Source organism: Cicer arietinum, chromosome 3 (genome assembly GCF_000331145.2).
Source record: "Cicer arietinum cultivar CDC Frontier isolate Library 1 chromosome 3, Cicar.CDCFrontier_v2.0, whole genome shotgun sequence".
Lineage (NCBI taxonomy): Eukaryota > Viridiplantae > Streptophyta > Magnoliopsida > Fabales > Fabaceae > Cicer > Cicer arietinum.
In genome coordinates this window covers 28,689,592-28,715,740 of record NC_021162.2, presented here as the reverse complement: position 1 = coordinate 28,715,740, position 26,149 = coordinate 28,689,592, and the positions used below count along the sequence as shown (strand labels likewise).

The 26,149-nt window shown below is 37.2% G+C and overlaps 1 protein-coding gene across 1 annotated transcript; it reads right to left on the bottom strand.

Annotated features, from left to right (window-relative positions):
• Nucleotides 1-24,810, bottom strand: LOC101506832 (probable metal-nicotianamine transporter YSL6). Its single transcript, XM_004514569.4, has 7 exons — nt 24,224-24,810; nt 21,998-22,170; nt 20,797-20,894; nt 20,522-20,659; nt 2,329-2,518; nt 2,068-2,200; nt 1-1,367 (listed from the first exon to the last, which is right to left on the bottom strand). The coding sequence occupies exons 1-7, from the start codon at nt 24,585-24,587 to the stop codon at nt 433-435; spliced, it is 2,031 nt and encodes a 676-aa protein (XP_004514626.1). The 5' UTR covers nt 24,588-24,810; the 3' UTR covers nt 1-432.
• Between the last annotated feature and the right edge of the window lie 1,339 nt (nt 24,811-26,149).

Here is a 26,149-nt window from a genome sequence, read left to right as displayed (position 1 = left end):
TAAGATTCAAATTAAATTTGGTCTTTCATTTAAATCATCAAAGTTATATGCATTGTATCAAATCTGAATGAAGGCACCCCTTCCGTTCAGTTTGCCTTTCTATTTTCCAAAGACATTTTGAGGGACACATTAATTTCCCTTAATATTTACTTATGACACATGCAAAGAGATACATAGAGGAAACCAAATATTGATATTCCCTTTGATCTTAATTCAGATATATTTACAGACACAAGGTCAACAACACAAACATTAAGGTTTCAAAGACAACCTCAAATTTGTGAAACTTTTCCCACCCCCATAATCTACTCCCAAATTTTACGCCGTCTGAAAGTACACTTTTGAACGAATTATGCCGTCCAGAAATACACTTTCGAGAAACCGTGTATGGTGTTTTTAGAAACGTGGAAGTGGAGAAAGTTGGCCGGTTACTCAGCTGCTTGCAGAAGGACCAAAGTACATGCAGATCGGCGGATTAATCCTCAAAATCGAGAGAATTGCTGAAGGAATGGTCCATATCCCATCACCACATATCAAACCAGAAGCAACAGCACCAGCATAGTCTTCTGCGTCTTTTCTATTCAACTGCTCCCAAACAAACAATATCACAGTTCCAATAAACATATCAACTGCAAAATAAGCGCCAATGTAGAAAGGAACTGCCATTGCCATTGGAATAGGAATATATTGCGAGTATTTCTTCGGAGTCACATCCCTTACAAGATTGATAGCCAAGGCTGCCGCGAAGAAACCACCACACATTTCCATGCAATACTTTGGAAGCTCTGAGAATCCCTCAACGCCGAGAATGGCCATTTCCCTGAATATAACAGCGTATGGTGCTTTGTAAGGGCCATCGGGGGAACCTATATCGAAGGCAGTCCAGAACATCCAGAATGTGAGGGGAGCGATTATACATCCCATAGCTGTTCCTATCAACTGGCTGACGAACATGGACTTCGCCGATGAAAGGGTGAGGTAACCTGTCTTGAAATCTTGCATGAGATCGGCAGCGGTTGCGACGATGGACATCATCACAGCACAAGATGCCACGCCTGCAATTACTCCACCGTTTTGGCCAACTGCTGCCGCAATGATGAAAAGACCGATCTTACCGTATGTCGATGCGAGACTCCAATCTGTGAGCCCTGTTCCATAAGAGTTGCAAAAGGCTAGGGCAGGGGCGAGGATGTAAGAGCACAGAACCAAGTACCATTTGAGAGGAGGGAAAATAATTGGTATTGTTGCAGTTGATATCGCTGCTAAGCCGACATAACCAGAGGCTGCAAACCAGGTTGGTATTCCATCCTTTAGAAATATTTCAGTCCTCTTCTTTTCTTCTAATTGCAGTTCAGAATTTTCACCAACTGAAAACAGGAATATCAATGAAAAATTTAACTTCTATAAATTATATACACTTATATTTAAATCTAGATCAGACCAGATAAACCAATACATGCAGATTTAAGTTGATCTGAATCATGGTCCTATGCCATTGGATATTGATGAAGTTGTGTTCAATGAGGTCTATATTAGTAATACGATGCAAGATCAATATATACGATATGGCTTCATTCTCAAAATTTAAATAACAATGGATCAATGAGATGGCTAATTCTTGGTTTTTAAATTAAATGTAGCGCAATAGGTTAACATCAATGTAATATACCTCTTAATACTACTGCTTTCAATTCAATTGAACGTTCTAAAAAAAATGGGGAAGGAAAATTATTTATCATTAATTAAATTGACACTAATAACTATTTTACAATTATTTCTGAAAGGATTTGAACTCCGTCCCAAGAAATTAGAAGACCAAACTCTTACTACTTAGCTGGCAGATCATAGCCATAGACGCTTTCAAATGAACAATAATTTGGGAGTAGGATAGACATGATTTAAGGTTCAGTGGTCATCCAGATCAAGATTAAAGATCAGTAAAATAAGTTATGCACATGTATGTCCTGCATTGGAAATGACATGGAAGAGGCTAAACAGAATTTGATTATAATAAATAAAAAGATGCTTATCAAAAGAAATATTTAGAATGTATTGGATTTTACTCACCAAGAACCTCAGTCACAACAGGAAGGGTGCTCTGTTTGGATCTTGTCCTCCACATCTCCCTAATGGTTATCGTTATAATTTTAACGAGATTGTAAATACCATCCCCTAAAATAAGGGCAATAGATATAAATACCTGCACAAAACATGATAAGGATGTAAGTATTTACTACAGAATCACATTCAAATATAGCAACTTACCAATGTAGAAAGGGAACAAAATGCTAGAAAACTAATGCTCTTAATTTATTTGCTTTGCCATACCTTGTATCCATAAAGACCTTTGAAATCATTGCTACCAAGGTCAGCTGGATACCAGTCCCCGGCATGCTTGGAGACGAAAGGCCACAGAAAACCCCATGAGACAATAGCTCCAAAGAGAACTGAGCAATTCACTATATGAGGACAGATAAGACCACATCCAACATAGGTTGGACTGAAGTCAAAATAGAATCTGCATGAAAAGGACGCCACATTAGTGCCTGGAAATTAGATATCCATGGAACCCTCCACATTCATTCCACAGCAAAAAGGACACGGTAACAGTGTTGTCAATCGTGGATTCCGGAAAATAGCAATATATTCAAATTCCACAATACCACATTGCTATTGCAGCTTTTAACAATATTTTATACTAAATAGCGTATCGCAAAACAATATTTTGCTGCCTCTTGTGATGCACCACGGGCAAAGATTGAGAGGGCAACCGTATAATTGTAGTGTCCCGACTCACTACAAATAGACAATAGAAGTTCTTAGAATTTCGGCTTGGGGATTACTCTACCTCATAAAACCTGCTTGTAAGATGTGGACTACCCAAGCTTTACAAGCATTGTGTCAGATCTCTAGTTGATCCGGGGCTCTTAACACAACCTGTCACCCTCAGGATTCCTAACACATAGGAATCAACATCTTAAGCATGGACTAAGGTAAGTGGTATAATAAGGATCTCAACAGGCAACACACCCCCTTGTACCTAGACATCTAGAGCATGGACAAATATGTGTAGAATAATAACATAGATCTTTGCTCAATAAATGGATCTGACTCTAGTATCATCTTAGAATTTAGATGTACATTCTTATTCAACCCCACAAAACTAGTTTATAAGGTGTTGGTTGCCCAAACCTAGGTAGTTAATCTCAAATTACTCTTAGTCAAAACATATATTGAAATACCAACAAAAAGCAAAGAAGTAAAGATGATGCATATTGAAGTCTTTAACACAGAGTAATAAAATAACTAAATATTAAAACTTAAATACATGTTCTAGCATAAGAATCAAAGATAACCATCATCTTCATTAGCATATTCTACTTCCTCTTCTTCTTAGGTGAAAGTAGAAACAGAGCAAAGAAGGAAGAAATAATAGTAGGATCTCGCTGAGAAACGTTGTATGAATTAACTACTTAGGCCCAAACCATACAAGCACTACCTAAACACAACACGGTCTGCAGTCAATGTGGGACACTCAATAGAGATGACAACTTTAACTTAGCAATTTTATATAAATCTAAATAAATTTTTCTAAACATAATTAAGTTGTTTTGGTATTTTCCAACTACAGGGACATCTTTATTACGAGAATAAGTAACTATTTTATTTATTGAGCTCCTTAAGTTTAAAGTTGTTGAGACATGCAATGATTTAGTTGGTTATTATTAAGATATGTTATTCCTTATTTTTATTCGGTTTGATATAGGTTGGATTTGTCCAGATTTATTTCCTTAATGAAGAGATTCTCCTTGTACAATTTTGATTATAAATAATATCATGCTGAGAGCTAATCTCTCAAGTCACTCCGTACCAAAACCTAATTCTCAAGTTGGTACCAAAGCTCACGATTAGTGGGCCTGTCAAAAGTCTCAAATACCCTAGTCGTCAAGTCACATACGTAGCTGTCCTGTTAACTATCCAACATACCCGGCCCAACAGGTCACACCACCACCACCATCAGACTCACCTTAGTCAAATTGACCAATCACCAGAGAACCATCGCCATCCGCTTTTTTCACACGCCGCCTTTTATTGCAGCTTTAAGCTCCGCTGGCGTGTGAAGGCCACGCGCCACCATCTAGATCACCGACAAAGACCCCTTCGGTCCTGTTCCACTCGTCTGCCGCCGTCCTTCCTATTTTTGTCAAGTTTGGCCAGTGGGTCCCACTATTTCTGGTGCTTTCTCTACAGTTTCTTACTGCCTATACTTGTTGCTCTTTTCTAGTCTGTTGAAGATGAGTAAGTTTAGATCTTTCGCAGAAGGAGAACAACAAATTTGAATCCTCTGTTAAGAGCCTTGTAACATATAATCCCTCTATAACATCAAAGAAACTTAATGGTCAAAATTATTTAAATTGGTCAGTTGTTGTCAAGATATGGTTTCTAGGACAAAAGCTCTCAAATCACTTCACTAAGAAGTCCTAAAAACTTAATACAAATTTGCGCGAAGACTGGGAGCAAGCTGCTTGTCAATTAGTCTCTCTTTTGTGGCAAACAATTGAGTCCTCCTTGCTGGTCCATTATTGCTCGTACACCACTTGCTATGATATTTGGGAGAAAGCTAAGTGTTGAAGTTGTGGGATTTTAGAGAAATGGAGAAGATAAAATAATAAGGGTTTGAACATTACTGATAATAGCTTTATGCTAACTTGATGACAAAAGACTAAATACTAATATCTATTTATAGAGAAACATAGACTCAATCCCAAATCAGAAATAAATCATAATAATAATGAGAGATATTCTAAGATATCTCTATGATTATAAATTGATTCTAGGAATAACTCAAGATACTCTAATATAATACAATAGATATTATAAAATATTTTCTAATATTCTAACACTCCTCCTCAAGCTAAAGCTTACTAAGCTTTAGCTTGCTACAAGAAAACAATGTTTTGCTCCACAAAATAATAAAAAAGATGGAGAGGCAACTCAAGGATGCATGTGAAGTTGGAGATAATTGCTATAAATATAGTCTAGCCAGATAGCCTGATTGATCATCAGTCTAAGAGAAATTCATGGCAAGCAATTGAACAAAGCAAGCTTCGTTCTTCTAAAAAACTGCATTTGGAAGCTTCAAACCAATAATAATGGAGACTCAATATTTAAACTTAAATCTGCTTCAATGAGAGAGGCGTGCTTCGAGGAGAGAAAGGCAAGGCCAGTGCATCTGGGACAAATTGCCAAGATAAAGTAAGTCATGAAAATAAAAGACACCGTTAGAATAACCACCAACGGAAGAAGTCATCACTAATATAATTCATATGTGGAAAAAGGGACACTACCAGAATGATCATCAGTGGGAATACAAGTCGCTATTACTATCTATTAATAATAACTAAATTGCATGACAAACACCGAAGAAGAAGCCGCGCGACTCTAATGAAAGGAAGTCATGATCGATCAACGGAATAAGAAAATGCGTCCAAAACAGGAGAGATAATGGTTGTTTGAATAATGACACATATTTTCGTTGATCAAAATTGGAGAGTAAGGGCAGATTTGGAACCATCGAAGAGAGAATAATCGTGTGCCAAGAAGAATCCCATCAATTGAATTGCAAATCTTCCAAACCTGTCAGCTAAGAGCCCACTCATAAGGGCTGCAACAGCTGCCACAGCAAAGGCTTGAGAGTTTCCTCCAGTGGTAGACCCTTACCTACATAGCCAATGCTATTTGCCACATAGGTTAATACTAACATTGCAAGTAAGCAAATAGTCATCAAGATATATGAGATTCCCTACATCCCTACACAAAACCAGCCCCCCGCTTCCTACATAGCATTTCTATAAGGAGTGATGTGGTCAGATGCACCAGAATTGAGAATCCATGGGCTATGAGGTGAGATGCAAACAGGTGAATTACCACTTTGTGCGGCCGAAACAGCGGAACTCCAGTTCTAACAATACTTTACCCACCGAAAAAAATCTTCATAAGTAGCCATAATCAATAAGCAATTACCTAAAACTAGTGGCGGAAGAGGGTTTTTTTTTTTGTGCGCAATGAACAGTGCTGAGGATGAACAGTACCATTGAGATGAACAGTACCGCGCGATGAACAGTGTTGCGCCTGATCTACTGAAAAATAAACGAAAAGCTACAAAGAAGGGGTAAACCGGAATAGGAACACAGTTTACCGAGAAAAAAAAATCTCACCGAAGGACAGTGGGTCCTGAGGTAATCGCGGTATAGGGTTTGTCTCTCTTAATAAGAGAAAATGAGAGACATATGGTGAAACCGTGTTGGAATGTTGGAAAAGAGAAACTATGATTATATTCCCTAATTGTTGGGAACTCGGCAGCGGAATAGAGGCAGGATCGTTCAAGGAAGATCGAAATAGGCTTTGATACCATGTTGAAGTTGTGGGATTTTAGAGAAAAGGAGAAGAGCAAATAATAAGGGTTTGAATATTATTGATATTAGCTTTATGCTAACTTGATTACAAAAGACTCTATACTAATCTCTATTTATAGAGAAACATAGATTCAATCCTAAATGAGGAATAAATCATAATAATAATGAGAGATATTCTAAGATATTTCTATGATTATAAATTGATTCTAGAAAATAACTCAAGATACTCTAATATAATATAATAGATATTATAGGATATTTTCTAATATTCTAACACCACTTGCTATGATATTTGGGAGAAAGCTAAGAATGTCTATTCGAACGATATCCAACGTCTCTATAATGTTATTCATAATTTAGCTACCCTTTAGATGACAGAAGATAACATCATGACTTATGCTAATAAAGCCCATTCCGCGGTAAACGAGTTCAAGCTCCTTGTGGCCGACGATCACTCAAAGAAGATGTTTGAGAAATTGGATAATGTTTGCATGATATATGTCCTTCGTGGCCTCCATCAAAAGTATGAGTCGGTTCGAAGCCACATTCACACTACATCCGATATCCCCTCAATAGAGGATCTCATCAGACGCATCATACGCATTCGTAGTCAGGAAGGATCGGGGGGAAATGGATCTCAAACTGGCATAGAGTCTTCTGCTTTCGTTTCAAATTTTGCAGGTCGTGGTGGAGGTCGTCCTCAATGCACTTATTGTGTAAGCGTTTCAGTCATACCGAAGACAAGTGCTATTCCATTATTGGCTTTCTAGAAAAAAACAGGAAATGTGACGCAGTCTAATGACAATGGATAAGACTCTGAAGTGAGAAATGCCAAAAACAATATGTTGTCTGATGAAGAGTACAAGGCATACCAACAATTCAATGCTTCACATGCCTCATCCTCAGCAACTTTTGCTCATACTAGTAATTCTACAGTCTGCCTCTCTCACTCCTCATCTATTAGCCCTTGGATCTTGGACTCTGGAGCTTCTGATCATGTAGCTGGTAATCCATCACTTTTATTGAAAATATCCCAACCTAAAACCCCACATCATATTACTGTTGCAGATGGTTCAAAAGCTAAAGCTAGTGGCATTGGTCAAGCCACTCCTCTCCCATCTTTATCTCTTGACTATGTTCTTTTTGTTTCCAACGGTCCATTTAATTTAATTTATATTAGTCGTCTGACTCAGAGTCTAAATTGTTCTATAACTTTTACTCTGATTCTTTTGTTATATAGGATCAGAGTACGAAGCAGATGATTGGTACAGGATATGAGTCCAAAGGACTTTACTACCTTCAGTCTTCATCTATTGTTGCTTCCACTTCTAATACAGAATCCCCAAGTCGTTCATCTGATGTATGGGGACCAAGTTGAGTCACTTCAGTTGTAGGTCATAGGTACTTTGTCACTTTTATTGATGATTTTTCTAGATGTACGTGGATCTACCTACTTTAGGATTGATCAGAAATATTAAGTGTATTTCAGAAGTTCTTTAAGGAAATTCAAAATCAACTTGGTTGTTCTATTCGCATTTTGCGTAGTGATAATGCAAAAGAGTATTTTTCGTTATCTTTTAATTCTTTTATGGTCGAAAATGGAATACTACATCAGTCATCTTGTCCCCATACCCCACAACAAAATGGTATTGCTGAACATAAGCACCGTCATATAATTGAACTAGCACGTACGTTGCTAATCAATGCTAATGTTCCTTTCAAGTTGTAGGGCGATGTTGTCCTCATTGCAGGATATTTGGTCAATAGAATGCCATCTTCTGTTGTCTAAGACAAAGTTTCATATTCCATATTGCTCCCCAATGAACCATTGTTTCGTATCCCTCCTCGGGTTTTTGGCTCCACTTGCTTTGTTCATGATCTTACTCCAAGACTTGATAAGTTGAATGCTAGTGCAATTAAGTGTTTTCCTCGGCTATTCAAGGTTTCAGAAAGGATATCGATGCTATTGTCCCTCCATACATCACTTCTACATGTCTGTTGATGTCACATTCTTTTAGGAGACACCTTTCTTCACATCCCCCATTGAATCTGAGTCAATCTCTGAGGTATTATCTATTCCCTACCTTGTTCCGATAACTTTGCCCATGCCTATAATTGACCAGCCAGATCCATCTAGTCCTCCTCTCTTGCAAACTTATCAGTGACGTGCACGTCTCCCTTCTACCAATCCACTTGCTACACAAGATTTCATCACATTATACCTTTGCCTCTGCTATCTCTTCCATCACTATTCCTAAGTTTTCGCAAGAAGCTCTTTCGCATTCAGGTTTGCGGCAGACTATGATTGATGAGATGACAATCTTAAAATCTAACCAAACATGAACTCTTGGGCCACCTCCTAGTAAATCTCTTGTTGGATGCCGTTGGGTATACACAGTCAAAGTTGGTCCCGACAGACATATTGATCGTTTGAAAGCTTGTCTAGTGGCTAAAGGCTATACTTAGGTTTTTTGTCTTGATTATAGTGATACTTTCTCACATGTGGCTAAAATGGCTTCGGTGCGTCTTTTTCTCTCTATGGCTACTATTCAACATTGGTCATTGTATCAGTTAGACATAAAGAATTCATTCCTTTATGGAGACTTAGAAGAAGAAGTTTATCTCAAGCAACCAACTGGTTTTGTTGCTTAGGGGGAGTGTCGTGGGTATGTCTGTCAATTTCATAAAGCTTTGTATGGTCTTAAACAATCTCCTCGGGCATGGTTTGGGAGGTTTAGTAGTGTTGTTCAATAGTATGGCATGATTCGGAGTCAAGCTGACTACTCTGTGTTTTATAAATTCTCTTCTAACAATTGTATTTACTTGGTTGTCTATGTTGATGATATAGTCATTACAGGTGATGATCGTGATGGAATTGTGGGACTCAAACAACATCTAGTCCACCACTTTCAAGTCAAAGATCTAGGTAGACTGAGGTATTTTTTTGGCATTGAGGTAGCTCAATCTAAGGCAGGAATTGTTATTTCCCAGAGAAAGTATTCTTTGGATATCTTGGAAGAAATTAATATGCAAGATTGCAAGCCAATTGACACTTCTATGGATCCAAATGTCAAACTCCTATCGAATGAGGGGGATCCTTTCTAGATCCAGGAAGATATAGGAGGTTAGTTAGGAAGTTGAATTACGTGACCATGACGAGGCCAAATATTTCATACTCTATGAGTGTGGTGAGTCAATTCTTGAATTACCTTGTGATAGTCATTGGCATGTTGTGGTTAGAATCTTGAGATACATTAAAGGAGCTCCAAGAAAAGGTCTTGTTTACACAGACAGAGGTAATTCAGATATTGTTGCTTACACAAATGCAGATTGCGCTGGAAGTCCTTCCGATAGACGGTCCACATCTGGGTATTGTGTTCTTATTCGTGGTAATTTGATTTCCTAGAAAAGCAAGAAGCAGAACATTGTTGCCAGATCTAGTGTTGAGGATGAATATCAAGCTATGGCACTTACTACTCAGGAGCTCATATGGCTCAGTGTAAGACCCATAATTTTAAAGTACCCTTTTATGTATTTTTGGTATATTTTGGATTTTGGCTCGGAGGCTTTTAAGCCAAAGTTAATAATATTTTGGAGTTTTATAATCAAAAAGATATTTCGATGCCAATTAGAATTTCTCGTCGATAAATAAATTGAAATTAACTGCGGTAAATACTTTACGGTTAATTTAAGGCGTTTCGGGTGAAACGGTAATTTAATAAATATCTAGATTTTGAGATATTTGTTAAGTTATATTTATTATATATATATATGTTTGCTTGGAGGGAAAAAGAAAGGAAAACTAGAAGGAAGGAAAAGGAAAAGAAAATAGTATATAAAGGAAGGAAGGAAAAAGGAAGAAAGGAAAAGCAAAGGAAAGAAATAGAAAGGAAGGAAAACCAAAAATTTCCATCTCCTTCCTCAGGTTCACGCGAGCATAAACCAAAAATCCATCATTTCTCCATTTTTCGTTTTCGTTGCTTCCTTTTCTTCAAAGCTAGTGACCCAAGGTTGGGTGAGAGTTAGATCAAGGTTTTCGCAACTCCACTCTTCTTCTTTGATTCGAAAACGAAGAAAAACGGTTTTGAGATCCAAACACAAACCCCTCCGTTTCTCCTAGATCCAAACCTCATTTCTCGAAGAGATAGAAGGGAAAGTTGCTCACCACCACGCTACGGTGCTAGTGAACTAATTTGGAAGCGGCGTTGCGAGCGGAGATTTTACCGGAATTTCTCGCGGTACCGGAAACGCACGATAAAGCTAACGTTGAGGTAAGGGCTCCTTCCAAACTTCTAGCTTGCATTAGGGACTTATCTGTAGTTGTGTGGGAAGGAATTTGTTAGGGTTAAATGTATCGATTTGGGGAAAAACGAAACTAGTGCGTTATGGGTAAAAACCTTAGAGTTAGGTTTTGTTTATAGTGATGAATGTTTCGTGGTAAATGAAATTTGATGTATCTGGGTGTTATGTTGCGTGATTTGTGTTCGTTGTATTTGGTGTGTTCGTACTTGATGTTTGTTAATTGGTGTGGTTGTTGTGAATTATGGTTTGAATGTGAAAGTATGTTTGAATTTGTTTCTGTGGAATTTGAAAACCATTAGAGTTAAACGAGTATTAAAAATGGGGAATCTTTTAATACCTCGGTTTACTTAATGTGTATTTGAGGAAAATGTTTAAGTTAACTGGGCGTTGAGAATGGGGAATCTCTTAATGTCTCGGTTACTTAACTATCGTTTTTGAAAATCGTTTCGGTAAATGAGTATTAAGAATGGGGAATCTCTTAATGACTCGTTTACTGAATGTTTTGCGAGAAAATCGTTTAAGTCAAAAGTATATTAAGAATGGGGAATCTCTTAATATGACTGTTTGCTTAACGTTTTGTTTTGAAAATCATTAAGTTAAATCGGTATTAAGAACGGGGAATCTCTTAATGACTTATTTAATTAATGTTGTTTGAAAGTCGTTTAAGTTAAATGGGTATTAAAAATGGGGAATCTTTTAATATCTGCATTTGCTTAACGATTGTTGTGAATGGAGTCTGTGTATGCTCATGCATTTCATTTGGTAAATTGTGTCGACCCGTGATAGGTGACACCTTGGTAAACTGTACTGACCCGTGATAGGTTGTACGTTTACGATTTACTATTTAGTAATTCGTGTTGACCCGTGATAGGTGACACCATGGTAACTGTACTGACCCGTGATAGGTGGTACATTTACGATTTATATTTTTGGTGAATTGTGCTGACCCGTGATAGGTGGCACCTTGGTAAACTGTACGGACCCGTGATAGGTTGTACGTTTGCGATTTATATTTTAGTAAATCGTGTTGACCCGTGATAGGTGACACCATGGTAACTGTACTGACCCGTGATAGGTGGTACATTTACGATTCCCGCTTTTTCTTTTAGTAAATCGTGTTGACCCGTGATAGGTGACACCTCGGTAAACTGTACTGACCCGTGATAGGTGGTACGTTTATGATTTACGCATTTTAGTAAATCGTGCTGACCCGTGATAGGTGGCACCTCGGTAATTGGTACTTTGGCCTGCGATAGGCGGTACAATTATGATTTACGGCCCTTCGAGGAGGGTTTTGGTTTGGAATTCCGAGTCCATGCATTTTGGCATATACGCATTGCATTAGGGTGCCTGGCACGCGAGTCATGTTTGATTTGAGTTTATGATTGAGTGATTCGAATTTTGATTTATCGTGATAACTGAGATGAAGGTGTTAAGTGCTATGTGTTGTGTATTGTGTGTGAGTATGATGGTTATCGAACCTTTGTGTGTCGTAGTAATCGCGTAGAAATTGCTAAGTGTTAAGTGGTGAACTTGATTAGGAATGACTTAGGTTAATTCATGAATTTTTGGAAAACTGATCAGGGAAATCGATTTCCCAATCGATTGGATGGGTAAACAGGGACTTGGCCAATTCACAAAATCGATTAGCCAATCGATTTTGTAAATCAGCCTTTTTAAAATCCCTTTCGAAATCGATTGCCCAATCGATTAGGCCTTAAGTCAGGGGCTCAGGAACCAATCAATCGATTTACCAATCGATTGAATTCAGCCCAGGATTCTGTTTTCATTAAGAATCCCTCACCAAATCGATTAGGAAATCGATTGGCTCGAAACCAGGGGCTCAGGAACCAATCAATCGATTTACCAATCGATTGAATTCAGCCCAGGATTCTGTTTTCATTAAAAATCTTCACCCCAATCGATTGCCCAATCGATTGGCTCAGTGAAAATCCTCATTTTTAGTTGTATGATTAATTGCTCATGAATCTATCCATGTTTTGTTTTATCATGTGTTAATTAGGAGATCGAGAACTGCATTTTACCTTCATTTTCATTGGCAATGTACTGTATGAACTTTTCGCACATGGAAAATCCTGTTAAGATGCATGCTTAGTTAAAAAGTTGTTTTGAGCATTCAAAAACTTAATTGCTATGTGTTAACTGTTATTTTCTGGTTGGTGACCCTTTACACTATTGTGGAAATCTGGGCTTTGCCCTCAGATGAGAGTCAGGACGGCCCTACTGGTTCGTACCCTACGGACAGGGATGGAGATGGGAATGCTTGACTGCGGTTGTGTTAGGAGGATCTCACGGGGCGCGTGGAGATTACTCAGGGTGTATAGTTTTTGGTAGGATGATCAGATTAGGATGATGTATAGGGACTAGGGGTCCTTCTTTTTGGTTTGGAGTATTTTAGTTTTGGAAAACTGTACTTATACAAATATTATCAGTTTTATATCATCTTTGAATGGGTTCCATGTACCATTTGATGTTTATGTAGAAATGTTTTGGATTTGTAATTGGAGAAACTTTTCCGCTGCTTGTAAATTATAATGACTCAATTATTTATCCAAAAGCATTTCCTGATTTATTTCCTTGTTCGTTTTTAATTACTTTTAAAAAAAAATATACCCTCGCTTTGAAAAACGGGGTGTTACATTGTGGTATCAGAGCATAGGTTTAGTTTTCTTTGGGAGCTGTGGAACCTTGGTTATAGATTGTAGGTCGACCTATAAGTTAGGAGTTATTATCTGATCATGTGTCGGTTTAGGTGACTTGAGTTGTCAAGTCCAATTTAATTGTGTGTTGTTAGACGGACGTTAGTTTAGAATTTTTTGAAGTAGTGTTAAAACTCTACTTGATGATGGTTCTTATAGGAAACCATGCCGCCCAGAAGGAATGACGCTCCGAGAGCCAACGCTAGGAATGACCAAATGGCGGAGGCTATGAACAACATGGCTGCTTCTGTCGCTGCACAGACCGCTGCCAAGACTCAACGGGATCTTGAAAAGAGGGGAAGAGAGATCCGTGCTGCAGAATCAAGAGGGTTGGAAGACTTCCGTCGTTACAATCCTCCTAAGTTCAAGGGGGATGAGGGTTCAGAGAAGGCGGATCAATGGATCCAAGAAGTGGAGAAAATCTTTGATATGATTAACTGCCAGGCTGGAGTGAAGGTCAGCTATGCCACGTATATGTTGCTAGGGGATGCTGAATACTGGTGGAGGAGTGCAAGGTTGTTGATGGGAGCAGCCCACGAGGAGGTGAACTGGGAATCGTTCAAAAGAAAGTTTTTAGACAAATACTTTCCGATGAGTACCAGGACTAAGTTGGGTGACGACTTTCTGAAACTTCACCAGGGGAGCCTGACTGTGGGCGAGTATGCTGCTAAATTTGAATCACTATCGAGGCATTTCAGGTTCTTCCGTGAAGAAATTGATGAACCGTTCATGTGTCATCGTTTCCAAGACGGATTGAAGTATGAGATTCAAGATTCCGTCTTACCTTTGGGAATTCAACGTTTCCAAGCGCTGGTAGAGAAATGTAGAGAAGTGGAAGATATGAAGAACAAGAGGGCTAGCCGAGTTGGGAATTTTAATTCGGGAGGCCCTAGTCGGGCGACTTATCAGAATAGGGGAAAACAAGTGGCTAAACCTTATAATCGCCCCCAGAATAACAACGGTGGACCGAGTCGCCCAGGGAACCAGAATTTCGGAAGGCAAATGGGGCAAGTGCTTCGATGTTTCCGATGTGGGAAAGAAGGACACTATGCTAGTGCTTGTACCACTAACATCCCCATCTGTCACAATTGTCAGAAGTCGGGGCACATGGCAAGGGAGTGCACGGCTCCAAAGGTGGAACCAGTGGTGAATGTAGCTAGGGCTACCCGTCCTACTGCTAGAGGACGCATTTATTGTGTGAATGCTGAAGAGGGAAATCCATCTGGTAATCTGATTCAGCGTGATTGTGAGATTGCAGGTAACACTCTAACTGCACTCTTTGATTCGGGGGCAACCCATTCCTTCATTGCTATGGACTGTGTGAATCGCTTGAAGTTATCTGTGTCTGCTTTACCTTTTGATTTGGTTGTTTCCACGCCTGCTAAGACCTTAACCGTAAATTCAGCATGTTTACATTGTCGAATGACTATTCAGAATAGGGATTTCTTGGTTAATCTAATTTGTTTACCGCTACAATCACTCGAGGTCATCCTCGGTATGGATTGGATGTCTTATCACTATGTGATCTTGGATTGTGCTCGGAAATTGGTTCTTTTCCCCGAACCAGGAGTTGTTAAGTATTTAGCTGCTAACAAACTCCGAGTGTCGCTAAGTGAAGGGACTCATGAGTTTTTGTCTCTAGCAAATGTAGAGGCAAAGATAAATGTGGAAATAGAAGATGTGATACTTGTCAACGAGTATCGGGATGTATTTCCAACGGAAATTCCAGGATTGCCACCGGTAAGAGAAGTGGAATTCTTCATTGATTTGCACCCAGGAACGGGACCCATTTCAATGGCACCTTATCGAATGTCGCCATTGGAATTAAATGAGCTCAAAGGCCAAATTGAAGACTTGTTGGAGAAGAAATTCATCAGACCAAGTGTATCACCATGGGGTGCTCCAGTTTTGCTAGTTAAGAAGAAGGACGGAAGCTCGCGCCTATGTGTGGATTATAGACAGCTCAACAAGGCAACTATCAAGAATCGTTATCCTTTGCCACGAATCGATGATTTGATGGATCAATTGAGAGGGGCCGCGATATTTTCGAAGATTGACTTGAAGTCGGGTTACCATCAGATCCGAGTAAGGGAAGGAGACATTCAGAAAACAGCTTTCAGAACCCGCTACGGACATTATGAATACCTGGTTATGCCGTTCGGAGTTACCAATGCACCGGCAATTTTCATGGACTACATGAACAGGATCTTTAATTCGTTCCTTGATAAATTCGTGGTGGTATTCATTGATGATATATTGATTTATTCAAGGACCGAAGAAGAGCATGGAGAACATTTGCGACAAGTTCTTGAGATTTTACGCGAGAAGCGATTGTATGCCAATCTGTCGAAGTGTGAATTTTGGCTAGAGAAAGTGAATTTCTTGGGACATGTGATAACCAAGGAAGGAATCGCTGTAGATCCGGCTAAGATTGAGGCGGTTCTTGCTTGGAAACAGCCTCAGACTGTCACTGACATACGAAGTTTTGTGGGACTGGCAGGGTACTACAGGAGGTTTATCGAAGGTTTTGCTAAGATTGTGGCTCCACTGACACAACTTACCAGAAAAGATCAACCGTTCGCATGGACGGAGAAGTGTGAAGAAAACTTCCAGTTACTGAAGAGGAAATTGACGACCTCACCTGTATTGGTGTTACCGCAATCAGAAGAACCCTATGAAGTTTATTGTGATGCATCCCACCAGGGGTTAGGATGTGTTCTGATGCAACACAAGAAAGCTGTGGCTTATGCCTCGAGACAATTGAAGATTCACGAAAGGAACTATCCTACTCATGATTTGGAGCTTGCCGCGGTTGTTTTTGCATTAAAGATCTGGAGGCATTATTTATATGGGTGCACGTTCACCGTGTTCAGCGACCATAAGAGCTTGAAATATTTGTTTGATCAGAAGGAGTTGAACATGCGCCAGAGACGATGGATGGAGACTCTCAAGGATTTTGATTTCACACTGCAGTACCACCCTGGGAAGGCCAATGTAGTGGCGGATGCGTTGAGCAGAAGAAGTGTATCGGTGTCTTCACTAATTATGGCTAGACAACAAGAGTTGTGGGAAGCTTTTAGAGACTTGCACTTGAACGTAGAGTTTGCACCGGGAATTTTGAAATTCGGAATGATTAAGATCTCGAGTGGATTACTTGAAGACATTGCGAATTCTCAGGATGACGTCTTAATTCAAGAGAAGAGGAATCTAATAGTACAAGGGAAGACGACTGAGTTCAAGATTGGGGCTGATAATGTTTTGCGGTGTAATGGTAGGATTTGTGTACCAGAAATTACAGATATGCGGAAAACGATTTTAGAAGAGGCGCATAAGAGTAAGCTGAGTATTCATCCTGGGGCAACAAAGATGTATCAGGATTTGAGGCAGAATTATTGGTGGCCAGGAATGAAGAAACATGTGGCGGAATATGTATCCACTTGTCTAACTTGTCAGAAAGCGAAGGTGGAACATCAGCGACCTGCTGGAATGTTGCAACCTTTAGATATACCTGAATGGAAGTGGGACAGCATTTCCATGGATTTTATAACCGGATTACCAAAGACAAGGAGGAAGAATGATTCTATATGGGTGATAGTGGACCGACTGACTAAATCTGCTCACTTTTTACCGGTAAGGACCACCTATAAGGTAGATCAGCTAACGGAGATCTACATTGCTGAAATTGTGAGGTTACACGGGGTACCATCGAGCATTGTATCAGACCGTGATCCGAAGTTCACATCGCATTTTTGGGGAGCATTGCACGAAGCGTTGGGAACGAAGCTACGATTGAGTTCAGCTTACCATCCACAAACGGACGGACAGACTGAAAGGACAAATCAGTCCTTGGAAGATCTGTTGAGAGCATGTGTTTTAGATGATAGAGGAAGTTGGGATGATGTACTTCCGTTGATTGAGTTCACTTACAACAATAGTTTCCACGCAAGTATTGGAATGGCACCATATGAGGCTTTATATGGGCGCAAGTGTCAAACGCCCTTGTGTTGGTATAAAGACGGTGAGAATATGATTGTCGGACCAGAGATGGTGCAACAGACCACAGCTAAAGTAAGGAAGATCAAGGAGAAAATGAAGACTTCACAAGATCGCCAGAAGAGTTACGCGGACAAGCGTCGCAGACTTTTGGAATTCGAACAGGGTGACCATGTATTTCTGAGAGTCACACCTACTACTGGAGTAGGTAGAGCCTTGAAATCGAAGAAGTTGACTCCGAAATTCATTGGACCATATCAGATTTCTGCACGAATTGGGCCGGTTGCTTATCGGATTGCATTACCTCCGATACTGTCCAATATCCATGACGTGTTTCATGTGTCGCAGTTGAGGAAATATCTCGCAGATCCATCTCACGTGATCGAACCAGACACAATCCAGCTAAAGGATAACCTGTCGTTCGAAGTACCACCCGTGAGAATTGATGACAGGAAGATTAAGCGGTTGAGGACCAAGGATGTTTCGTTGGTCAAGGTGATCTGGAACCCAATTACTGGAGATGCGACTTGGGAACTGGAGAGCAAGATGAGGGAACAACACCCAGAGTTATTTATCGATGCATAGTTTCGAGGACGAAACTAATTTTAGGGGGGGAGTAATGTAAGACCCATAATTTTAAAGTACCCTTTTATGTATTTTTGGTATATTTTGGATTTTGGCTCGGAGGCTTTTAAGCCAAAGTTAATAATATTTTGGAGTTTTATAATCAAAAAGATATTTCGATGCCAATTAGAATTTCTCGTCGATAAATAAATTGAATTTAACTGCGGAAAATACTTTACGGTTAATTTAAGGCGTTTCGGGTGAAAAGGTAATTTAATAAATATCTAGATTTTGAGATATTTGTTAAGTTATATTTATTTTATATATATATGTTTGCTTGGAGGGAAAAAGAAAGGAAAACTAGAAGGAAGGAAAAGGAAAAGAAAATAGTATATAAAGGAAGGAAGGAAAAAGGAAGAAAGGAAAAACAAAGGAAAGAAAAAGAAAGGAAGGAAAATTTCAAAACTTCATCTTCTTCCTCTAACCGTGACCCATTTTTCTCCTTTCTCCCATTTTCGTTTTCGTCGCTTTCTTTTCTTCAAAACTAGTTGTATGATTAATTGCTCATGAATCTATCCATGTCTTATTTTATCATGTGTTAATTAGGAGATCGAGAACTGCATTTTACCTTCATTTTCATTGGCAATGTACTGTATGAACTTTTCGCATATTGAAAATCCTGTTAAGGTGCTTGCTTAGTTGAAAAGTTGTTTTGAGCATTCAAAAAAACTTAATTGCTATGTGTTAACTGTTATTTTCTGGTTGGTGACCCTTTACAACTATTGTGGAAATCTGGACTTTGCCCTCAAATGAGAGTCAGGACGGCCCTACCGGTTCGTACCCTACGGACAGGGATGGAGATGGGAACGCTTGACTGCTGTTACGTTAGGAGGATCTTACGGGGCGCGTGGAGATTACTCAGGGTGTATAGCTTTTTGTTAGGATGATCAGATTAGGATGATGTATAGGGACTAGGGGTCCTTCTTTTTGGTTTGAAGTATTTTTAATTTGGAAAAATGTACTTATACAAATATTATCAGTTTGATATCATCTTTGGATGGGTTCCATGTACCATTTGATGTTATGTAAATGTTTTGGATTTATAATTGGAGAAACTTTTCCGCTGCGTAAATTATAATGACTCAATTATTTATCCAAAGACATTTCCTCATTTGTTTTACTTTGTTTTATTTCAATTTCTTTTTAAAAAAAAAAATATACCCTCGCTTCGAAAAACGGGGTGTTACACTCAGACACCTTCTCCAAGAGTTGCGCTTTTGTAATATAGGCACTATGAGTTTATATGTGATAATCAAGCAGCCTTACATATTGCTTCTAATCCAGTCTTTCATGAGCGAACTAAACATATTGAGATTGATTGTCACTTTGTTCGTGAGAAGATTGTGTCTGGCGAGATTGCTACTTCATTTGTTGGTTCTAATGATCAATTAGCAGACATTTTCACAAAGGCTCTTCAAGGACCAAGGATAACTTATATATGTGACAAGCTCGATGCCTACAATATGTGTGCTCCAGCTTTAGGGGGAGTGTTGAGACATGCAATGATTTAGTTTGTTATTATTAAGATATGTTATTCCTTGTTTTTATTAGGTTTGATATAGGTTGGATTTAGTCCAGATTTATTTCCTTAATTAAGATATTCACTTTGTACAATTTTGATTATAAATAATATCATGCTGAGAACTAATCTCTCAAGTCATTCGTTGACCACGCCATCGCTGTCAGGCATTGCACCGCACCAGGACAGCAGAATCTCGCCGGGAAACGCTGGAATTAACTACCTAGGCCCAAACCATACAAGCACTACCTAAACACAACACGGTCTGCAGTCGATGTGAGACACTCAACAGAGATTACAACTTTAATTTAGCAATTTTATATTAATCTAAAAATGTGTTTTTCTAGACATAATTAAGTTGTTTTGGTATTTTCCAAGTACAGGGACATCTTTACCACGAGGATAAGTAACTATTTTATTTATTGAGCTCATTAAGTTTGAAGTTATAGTTTCTTCTACACTAAGCTCTGCCAATTCATATCAAACCTGAAGCCTACACTACCTCGTGGGAGTTTATGGAATTCTAAAAGCCGCTCCTTGTAGTGTACCTTAAGTAATTGAGACAATCACAATATATGAATATAATTATAATTGTAAATACTGATGAAGATTTATATATGCATGTCAAATCAATATTTATAATGGGCTATTCACTCTTTTCTTATAAGAAACATATTGCTTTAGGCGCACACTTTGTTCAAATTCTACTACACTACAGCATTGTAGCTGCAATTTAACAATACTTTGCACTAAATTGCATATTGCAAAACAATAATGGTTTGTTCAAAATCTATTACAACACTGATAACACCCTAAAACAGCTATAACCGCTGTTTGACAACATTGATAACACCCTAGAACAGCTGCAGCATAATTTAATGTGATTGGGAAACATAAAATTGAATTCAGATAAAATGAAGAGAAAGCTAAAATTAGAAGAGTCTTACGTGTTCTTAAATAGTGTCAAACCAAAGCTAGGAAAATTGTCAAATCCACATGAATCCCCAATACCACTGAAGAACCATTTAAAGCAACTCCAGCAGAAACTTATGCTTAAATATTTTCCAAGTTGCCGAACTTGGTTCCTGTAAATTTTCATAAAAAAAAATAATAAATAAAAAAGAAAGAAAATAAAATAGTAACAAAAGAGAGTAAAAAAGAGTTCAAGGTGTTTCCACAATGCTCTGATTAAAAAAGCATCCGAGTGGTCTAATTAGTATACCCTGCAAGTTCTGCTCCAGTTTTGGTATGGAAACTGTTAATTAGCATTGCTGTGGCTGTCCCACTGGGATATGTAAGCTTATAATCCAACACCATAACCTGAAATTGTATTAACAGATATTAAATACATTGGTAAAGGAAGTGATATAAGAGAAATACAAAAGCATTAACCAAAATATGAAGTTCAACTCTTCTATTCACTTGTCTCATTATAGATGTACTACTAAAATGATTCCATTATTGTTGAATAAAAACCTTATTAGAGATAAAATTTTAAATTACATGATTCCTCTTGATACAAATTTTTCATCTAGTATTGAACATCAACAGACATCTATTCAAACAAACTTCTCATCCCACTTATTAGGGCCAAATATCAATCTTAGCTCATCAGCAGTTAATTGACCAACAAGCAACAGTTTTATATTTGATTTACTTTGCATTACCTTTGGTTAAATCCTTACTATGTATTGGTGAGATTTAGTTGGGATTATATTTGTCAGGTTTGTTCAGTTACAAGTTTTTAGCTTTGTTAGTTACAAGCTAACTAACTCAAATGATCAGCTCCTAGTGCCTATATATATTGTAGCTGATTCATGAGCACAAGAACGTAATCTTTCATCATTTTTCATTCAATCAATATGAGGTTTATTCAGTAAAATTCAATCTTCATTATACCATCTATTACCTCTCAACAAACAAATATTTTATATTTTTAAGTAACAATTCATACGAATTGAACCATACACGACTCCTTGAAAGTTAGTGGTTTCATCCAAAGCAAGAAATAAACAGGCAAAGGGATCATTGTTTTTGGCACATTCAACAATCAAACATCCCTCAACAAGAATACAAATATTAAAAGGTTTCCTATAGAATGTCAACTATTCAGCAATAAAACCTCAAACATGAAAGTTGATGAAGAATGAAGAATAGTACACTCATTACATCAATATATCAAAAAATGGAGATAAAGAGCTATAGTTATAATGATTCCATTTAAAGTTTAACCATGTTCAGTCAATCAATCTTTGAGATCTAAAGTGGAAAATTCTTGAATATCGCATTTCACTCTCCTGATTGCGCTCTCTTTTCTCTCCGCTTTAAAATATTAACTTGTTTTTTATATATATATAAATAAATAAATAAATAAATAGAAATGCCGCATATCCTATGTTATTAAAATGAACCACAAAGATTACCTTACGAAGTGGCACAAGACTGAAAAGCCCAAGGAAACTGACAACAAACATGAAACCTATCATCCATCCCAAGCCTGGATTTTTAACATCTTCAGCTCTATTACCGGGATAATCCGGGCCAATGAGTTCATATGTTCTTTGATCCATTGCAATCAAGGATGAACCAAAGCCCCCTGCCAACAATTTCAGAGTCATTACATTAGGCAAATTGATGGGGAAATACAATTTCACCACTATCAGAAACAACTCTTACGATATAACCAATAGGTTTAAAGTTTAACTAGACTTCAGACAGAAATAGAACAAAACATCATTGACAACACTATTTTTACCTAGTAGAATTAAGCAAGTGACACATTTTAGTTAGCTTACACTACTTTTTTCGTTCTGCATAGACAGATTTTGAGTGTTTTAAAGCTCTTAAAAAGATAGTTTCCTAAGGAAATCAAATTGGAAGATTTTGAAAACAAACAGACTCTTGCTAATTTATCATCATAACAACAACAAAAAGTTAAAAAAAAAAAAGAAAATAAAAATAGTATTAAAATTTTAACAACAAATATACTATAGCTCTTCAGATTTGGAATTCAGAACTGGAAGTAGTAAGTAAACTCCTTTCTTCCAGGAATGACACTACGGGAAAAAGATACTGCTAAGTAAACCAGTAGTAACATGCTATACAAACCTAATAGAAAAATAACAAACAGAATATGTGTAGAACCTGTATTTCTTATAAACTTTAAGGAAATATCCTCTGTACAATGGAAATTAAACTATAAGATGGTATGTATAACAAAGGAAATAGCCTACCAATTTCCAACTTCACACTTTTGATACCTCCCCCTATCCATTACTACCTTCTAAGTCTAAATAAGAAATTCTGTTATTTCCTCCCTCCACATTGATAATGGGCCTATCATTAATAGTGGGCCTGAGTTAATAGTGGGCCTATCATTAATAGTGGGCCTCACTTATCACACATAGTTTGGACTATAAAATACAGATGTGAAACTGAGTTGCATCCATAGCTAGGCAACAAATAAATGTCTTTCGGATGTTTGTTTTGTTCACTTTGCCTTTACTAAAAGCACCTCACCTGAATTCATTTTTGTCTGAAATAAAATGAGCTTCTAGGCACACTGAAATTTGTTAATAGGTTGCACAACAGAAGAACTACATACAAAACAAAAAAGGCTTTCTCCAAGAACATGTCTCCAAAAGTGTAGACTGTAGAGTGCAGCTGAGTCCCTAATTTGTAAGTCTGAACCACACATTGGAAAAGTTCTAACGAGGGACAACCAGGAGCAATGTGAATGAACAAAGTCGAAAAAAACATCTAATCAGATAACAGATCTTCTCATTGAACCTTCTTATGGCAGGATTTTTGTTTTACTAGCACTATTCTAATTCCATTAATTAAAGAAATATAAAATTAAGGACAGGAGAAGAGGGGGTGTATTAGGATATTACTTTCATTTTCTTCTTCATTGTCAATTTACATTAGGGCCATATAGTGGGGGTGCTAACAATTTTTTTGTTTTCCCAGTGTCATGTATAAATCTTTGAAAACAGGAAACACTAGAAATGAAATGAGATAAAGTCTTCTCAAAAACCAAACAGATCATGAATTTATTTCACAAAACCTCCCAACCTCTTATCTTCACAAAAACCTAACCACAGGCAGAAACATATCATTCACAAAAGCATCAAGCTCATGCAGCACACAACAAACAAAACAAAACAGTCAAATCACAGACTTGGATCCTCTACAGCTAATTTCATGGAAAAGCTGGCCGTAGGCCAAAGGCTGTTGTTCCCTTAATCCAATGACCATAGGCCGACGGCACCAAATTTGAAACCAATTAAAATTCTAAACTTCAATTCACCATTGAAAAAATCAAATTAGAGAATTGGATCCTCTACCACCGGCTTTACGGTGCAGCCAGCAACAGACCAATTCACCATTAGAACAGTAAAATCACAGAATTGGACTCTCTACAACCTTCTTCAAAGTGCAGCCAGCCCTAGGCCTTTCTCTTAATCCAACTGCCATAGGTCGACTGCACCGCAAAACCAAACCGACCGTAGAGGATTCATTTTGGTCAAATCACATAAATTCACAAGAAAACTCAAACCAACCTAATCAAACCCAATTACAAAAACAAAAACAAAGAAACAAACAACCTTTGAATTCAAAATTGGGTTAGAGAAAAACAACAATCTTACCACTAAAAGCAAGACCATAACAAGCAACAACACAAGTCTGAATAACAGTATTCTCCTGTCTAGTAAAAGGCTTAGTGAAAATCCCAATCTTCGTCAACAAACCAGTCCATGTCTTAACAAAGAAGAAACCGAGCAAACCAGCAGCAACATTAAGGGAAGGAATAATCCCAACCGTAAGATTCAGTTTGTGAGTAATGATGCAAAACAAACACCCTAATACACCACTCACAACTAACCCTCTTATTGTGATCTGTTCCTTCCATTCTGGAACTGGTTCGGACAAATACTCGTTCTTGTTGTTCTGTTGTGGATCTTGGTTAATTAATGGTTCTGTTATGTCCATTGATGTTGTTTCTGTACCCATGATGATGGTCGAGGAACAAACAAAGATTCGGTTTTATTTTTGTTTTTGTTCCTTTCTTTCGGGTTGTGGAGTGAATCTCAGATTGTGAATGAATAGTGTTGAATTTATAATAACGATAATTACAAGAACGGCAAGTTATGGATTTGCCACACATTACACCAACTCTACGAATCCTAAGTCTTCTCTATTGTAATTGTAAAGAATGCATCATCCCCTCGCTTTAATTTTATTGGAAAATAAATAAACTATAGATTTTGATTTAAAGATAAAATGTACTTGTATTCTTAGTGTGAGTCTAATGATGAGTTTGAAATTATAGCTCAAAAATATTGTTGAAATTTTGTATGGGACAATTATAAAATTATAATTAACATTATTGTTAATTAATTATTGAGTAAGAGAAAAGTCGTGTGGGAGTGATACTATTAAGAAAAGTTAGTAATGTAGTTAAAGTGTTCAATTTGAATAAAAATGTGGTTAAATTGACATATGTGCTTAGATATATTGGATATTGATTTTTTATATTTCATGATAAATTAGTTGATTGATAAAAAATTAAAAAAAAAAAAATAAAACAAAACAAAACAAAACAAACTAGTTGTATTAATTAGGGTTATGATTGAAAAATATAATAAATGCATCTAGCAAATTAAAAACTAATTTATGATATGGATATTTTTTTTAATTAGGGAGGGATAGACTAACTTTAATGCATTTTCAATTTAAAATATTTATATTTGGTATTTTAACAAATATTCTAAGCATTTGTCTATTTTTAAAAGAGTTTAAATTCTATGTATTTACTATATAGAATATTTTACACCAATTACAAATATTCATGTGTTGTAACTTTTGAAATAATTAAAATAAAAGTCAAATGTTTTTAATGATCTAACGTTTGTAATATAAAATAAATCATTTTAAAATAAAAATAAAAAAATCTAAAATCTTTGAATTATGGTAGAATAAGTTCAATTGAATTGATTATAATTGAATTAATAAATTAGTGAAATAAATTAGTAAATTATAATTAGAAATTTGTGAGATACACCTTGTATTACACCAAATAGAAAATGAGTGAGTATAATGCAAATCCTATAAGATACACCTGATATTTTGAGTATAATAATATTGTCACATATATTTTTGAACCAAAGTAATTGGTTATTCAAAATTGGAGTTACTCATTTTGTAAACAGAAAAAGAATTGGAATTATTCATTTGTGACAAAGAAAGGTAACGACTTGGTAACGGGTTGGTGATAACGAAGATAATATCTTTTTTTTCTTCCTTTTTTTTTGTTGTTGTTGTTTACAAGCGGAGAAGCGACAGAGAGGATAAGCAACATGTGCGTGTGTGTTGAATATTTGGTAATCACACCAAGTTGCAAACGGCACGACATTTTTTATGATCATATTATTATTCGTTAGATTATTGTTCCAAACTTGTTTTCTTATAAGGAAGGTTGTTTATTTTTAACTAGAGTGAAAGTCTTTTTCTTCTAAGACAAAGTTAATCTTTCAAAAATAGAAAATATCAAAAACCCATATATATATATATAT